Source organism: Penaeus monodon, chromosome 8 (genome assembly GCF_015228065.2).
Source record: "Penaeus monodon isolate SGIC_2016 chromosome 8, NSTDA_Pmon_1, whole genome shotgun sequence".
In the NCBI taxonomy this organism is placed as follows: Eukaryota; Metazoa; Arthropoda; class Malacostraca; order Decapoda; family Penaeidae; genus Penaeus; species Penaeus monodon.
Genome location: NC_051393.1, coordinates 27,890,089 through 27,895,088, shown reverse-complemented (window position 1 = coordinate 27,895,088; position 5,000 = coordinate 27,890,089). Strand labels below are relative to the sequence as shown.

The 5,000-nt window shown below is 34.2% G+C and overlaps 1 protein-coding gene across 1 annotated transcript in view; it reads left to right on the top strand.

Annotated features, from left to right (window-relative positions):
• Positions 1-5,000, top strand: part of LOC119575919 (transmembrane protein KIAA1109 homolog) — a 70,578-nt gene that overhangs the window by 5,881 nt on the left and 59,697 nt on the right. Inside the window, exons 3-10 of the mRNA XM_037923453.1 lie at positions 8-155; positions 316-459; positions 589-842; positions 1,532-1,678; positions 1,878-2,024; positions 3,697-3,861; positions 4,029-4,130; positions 4,858-5,000. The exon at positions 4,858-5,000 is cut by the window's right edge and continues 1 nt beyond it. Of these exons, the coding sequence (XP_037779381.1) occupies positions 8-155; positions 316-459; positions 589-842; positions 1,532-1,678; positions 1,878-2,024; positions 3,697-3,861; positions 4,029-4,130; positions 4,858-5,000 (1,250 nt within the window). The remainder of the gene's footprint in view (positions 1-7; positions 156-315; positions 460-588; positions 843-1,531; positions 1,679-1,877; positions 2,025-3,696; positions 3,862-4,028; positions 4,131-4,857) is intronic.

Genomic DNA, 5,000 nt, shown 5'->3' with positions numbered 1-5,000 from the left:
TTTACAGCAAAATCCAGATCTGGGGTACCTAGTTCTGTCACTATTGGTAGCTATAACATGGTCCATCTACATAATTCTCTTCAACTCACGTGTACAGGGTCGCATCTTAACCGCTATTCTAAGAAGATTTTTCAAGACAGGAGATCTTGTTATTGGTAAACACTTTTGATCATAAATTAATACAAAATATGCTTGAGTCTTGAAAGAATTGATACATTGATATAACTGTATCCATTTGTTTACAGTTGTATTATACAAGAAAACCCCCCACCAAGTTTGAGAAATTATGTAACTTATTATTTCTTGTAATTTCAGGCTCATTCTCATTATCTGTATTGTCTGGAAAGATTATGTTTAGAAATGTAGTGTACGTGACAGAAGACTACAGCTTCAGAGTTGTTGATGGAATACTTAAATTTCATTATTGGCTACCTTATGTCAAAAGAGAGTTGTCAGAAGGTATGTTTATTCATGTATGGGCAGTGTTTACAGTGATGAATAAGATTGAATATCAGGTTCATTAGTGGTTGTAGATATGCTTGATCTTTTTCTCTTTTATTTTGTACTATAACTATAACGTTTTCCCAGATATGTCCCATTGTGATCACCGAGTTTGGCTTGAGCTAAATGGGCCTGAACTACACATCTACAATCGTTCTCAGCTGTACTCCAAGCTGGAAAAGACCTTTGGGCTTGAGCAGCTGTTGATGAGTGGAGGAGGGAAGACGGGCAAGACAGATGAGGAAGATGAGGTTGAAGTTGCTCAGACCCAGGCAAAGGATATGAGTTTTTGGCAGGACTGGCGCGATCTCATTCCAGTCATAAAGATTGACCTCAATATGGTTAGTTGGATAAGAGGATATTTTGTTTTGTTGTTAGTTGGATGGGAGGATATTTTGTTTTGTTGTTAGTTGGATGGGAGGATATTTTGTTTTGTTATTTCATTCATTTTGAAAATTTGTAGTTTATGGTGTCTTGAACTCTTTTCCTATGCTTACGACTATGAAGAAAAAAGTTTGAGATTGATATCTAATGTATTAGTTATTTTAATTTTAGATAATCTTTTTAGGATTGTCTTTATACTGCTGGGGATGGCATGTAAGTGTATACCATGCCCACTGCGTGTTTCCTTTATTGATTCTCTTTACAAGTAGAGGCTTCACAAGTATTTAGTCACCAATGAGCCATTTACTAGTACTGCCTATCTCACTTGTTTACCCTTTTCCTTGGTTTTTAGAATGTTTTATTTTATCTTGTATTGCTATTAATGAAAATATAGTACGTATATTATTAGTAAAAAGAAAAAGAAGAAAAAAAAAAAAAAAAAAAAAAAAAAAAAAAACACCATGTGAAAATCAAGTGAGGCCGTGAGGTCTACTAATTGACTCCTTGGTGGCTAGGAACTTGTGGAGGCATCTATGTTTAAAGACATTTCACAACTATACTGGTGTGAAATCTACATTTTCATGGTGACATTGGGTTAAAGAAGAACATGTATTTGAAAAATTTTCAACTGTTTATCTTATTTCAGGCACGGTTTGTTTTTGGCAATCGTCTTGTGGCATCAACTCTCATCCTAACAACAGACAAAGCAGAATGTTGTTATTCAACCAAACAAGCAGCTTGTTCTCTTGATCATTTTATGCATGTTGTGAAATCAAAGGCAGAAAATTTCAGAGTATGTGACTTTGGTTCCTAGTTTATCAGAAAGCAAAATTTGGTGTGAAATATTTTTGGTATTATTTTTGCTTTACTTCTAGTTTATAAGAAAACCAATATTTTGCAGGAATTGTCTTAGAGGAATACCTGTAGTTATGTGAATTTATAAGAGTATACTGTTATGAATATACTGTTTTAAAAAGTGGTCCATTTTGCAGGTAATTCTTGCTCCCAGTCCCAAATACACAGGTGTCCTGGATGAGCCCCCGAGATATATGGGTGAAGGGTTTGTTGTCATGTCATCTAGTCTAGTCAATTTCTATCACTATATGGATGAGCCAGGAGTTGTACCAGAACATCCACAGGTAAATACTTTTATACTGTGATCTTACTTTATGGAATATGCATAGCTTTGATACATGAAAGTCTTGTTATGACAATGAATTTACTTAAGAAATAAGTATCCTGGTTTACAGACAACTTGGTGTTGAATTATATTTAATTGAAATCCTTTATCTATGTAATGGTATGGATATAATATATATCTATGCATTAAAACTAATCTGAACAAATGTTGATCCTACTTAGCTGAGACTCAGAGTTATCATGAGCAGTCTTACAAATATGACTGAATTGTGTATGCATAGACATATATGAATTTTGTTAAAACATGGATGATTTCATAAATTCTTAGTTATTAATCAGTCATTCACAAGGCCTACCTTGTCTCACTGGTTTATTCTATTCCTTGAATTCCTTTAAAGAAGTTTTGATATTTTTTTATATAATGATTATGATTAAATAATGATAATACTGATAATGATGATCCTAACATTAATAACAAAAACAATGGTATTGAAAATGAAAATATTTTCACCAAAAGATTCAATTGATAAGGTACACAGCTAAGGTGCAGTAGGTCAGATAATTGTCTTTGTAATGTTTATATTGATATATCTCTAAATTGTTCATTTGTTATATTTTTTGTATATGCAGATGGTTTAATTTACCATGATTACTGACAAATTATATAAAAAGATTAAAAGTTAGTTGTGGTGACATTTTCCCTCATTTATAGCATAGCTGAAGAGATGTCACAAATAATCATATATGTTAAGTATATCACTGTAGTGTAGTCTTATTACAGATTTTAAGGTAAAGTTTTTTTTTTATATTCTTTGAATTGGGCAACTCTGATTCAAAATAGATGTCTGTGTGACATAATAAACATTAGCTTTCAGTTATATAGAAGTATGTCTAACTTTAAACCCAGTTGGCATGTATGGCAAAAATACATTCCATGCCCACTGTAATACAAGTTTATTTATTGTGTTTACACATAGATGGCTCTTCAAGTGCTTAGTCACCAAGGAATCCATTATTAGTCCTACATATCTCACCTGTTTACCCTTTTCATTGACTTTTGGAAAGTTTTTTTTTGTATTATTTCATTGTCTTAAATATTATCAAGATTTTAATAACAATTTAATAATCATAACATCATAACATAAAATCAACACACACACACACACACACACACACACACACACACACACACACACACGCACAGGCACAGGCACAGGCACAGGCACATGCACATGCACAGGCACATGCACATGCACATGCACATGCACATGCACATGCACATGCACATGCACATGCACACACAGACACAGACACAGACACAGACACACACACACACACGCACAGGCACAGGCACAGGCACATGCACATGCACAGGCACAGGCACATGCACATGCATATGCACATGCACATCCACATGCACACACACACACACACACAAACACAAACACACACACACACACACACACACACACACACACACACACACACACACACACACACACACATTTATTTACTTATCTCTTTCCATATTTGAGTAGAAAAGCAAATAGATATAGGCTAGTATAGGATTTTTTTTTTTTTTCTTTTTTTTGTCAGATGATCTGCTTACATGTCCATTTTCCTTGTGTATTCCTCTCATTATTTATCCTTATTTAATTTTCCCACTTTCAGACAATGCGTTTGCCAAATGGAGATGAAGTAACAGCTTCAGCCCCTGTCTGGGGGCTGGATATTAAATGTGCAAAGGGAACCAACTTGAGCTATGGGCCTTGGGCTGACCGTCAAAGAGAACAGCTCTTCCGCTTCTTCTTTCCACAAGATTACCAGACAATGCAGGTGAGTGAGGAGTTGCAAACCTTTCTTTTAGTACCTTGTTTAGTCCTACTAAAAATGTTTTAGTTCTGGTTTCATGGCATAGCTTGTAGATTATAATCTATTTTTGAGTGTTTTAGAAAAGTTTGGTATTCATTATATTGTCTGTTGATACTAAATTGATTTTGCAGGTAAACAAAGGTCCAGTGCCTGGGGAGGTGCGGCAAGTACAGCAGTTTGACATTCGCCTGAGTATCTTATCAGAGGCTACAATTGATATTCTTTTTTCAAAGGTGTGTATTAATAAGATGTTAATTGAATTGTCAAAAGAAGACCACTTGGATAGGGATTTTATATAATTATTCAGTTACCTTTGTGTTGTGTATGAAGGTGAGACATAGTAAGAGAGAAAATAGATTGAAAGCAAACAGAATGTAATCAACACCTTAATATTCAGTTTTTTCTATCCCTTTAAATTTGAGAACTAGATTAATTTTTAAAGGCAAAGATCCATTACCTCTTTATCATCATCTTACCCCAAACCAGGTGAAAACTAACTAGCTTTTGGGGAATATCATAGCCACAGAATATAGAACTTCATGATGGCTTCTAGTCTGTAGTACACAACAGGACTGGTTTGTAATGTAATTCCAGACGTTTATTATCTCTTATTTTCTCTCATTTTCTGTTATTCTTGTTATTCTCATTTCGAGTCCAGATTTTCAATTATAATAAAAACCATCAAAATCCAGTAAGATAATGAGTTTATAGTTATTGATATATTGTGTAAAGTTAAAATCTAGATTTTCCAGCTGTCTTGAGAGAAGGCTTATTACCTTAGTATTATTCAGTTTCTGAGTTGTTTATGCATTATGTTGAGATTTTATAACTGACAAAATAGAACAAAGTTCAGGAGACTTATAATATTTTTTTCTGACAGCGCTCCTTCCATTTTTTCCCCCCATAGTACTCTAACTGGGTCCAGAGATTCAAGTAATATTACCATTCATTCATTTATAGGAAAAGGAAACAAATGCAGTGCACATGAATGTTCAGCGTGGATCCTATTTTGAGATGACTCTGCCTTGGACTGTTGGCAAAGATGGTTATACCACAAAGATCAATGGTCAGCTTTTCCATGTTGATGCTTCGACAAGTCTGCA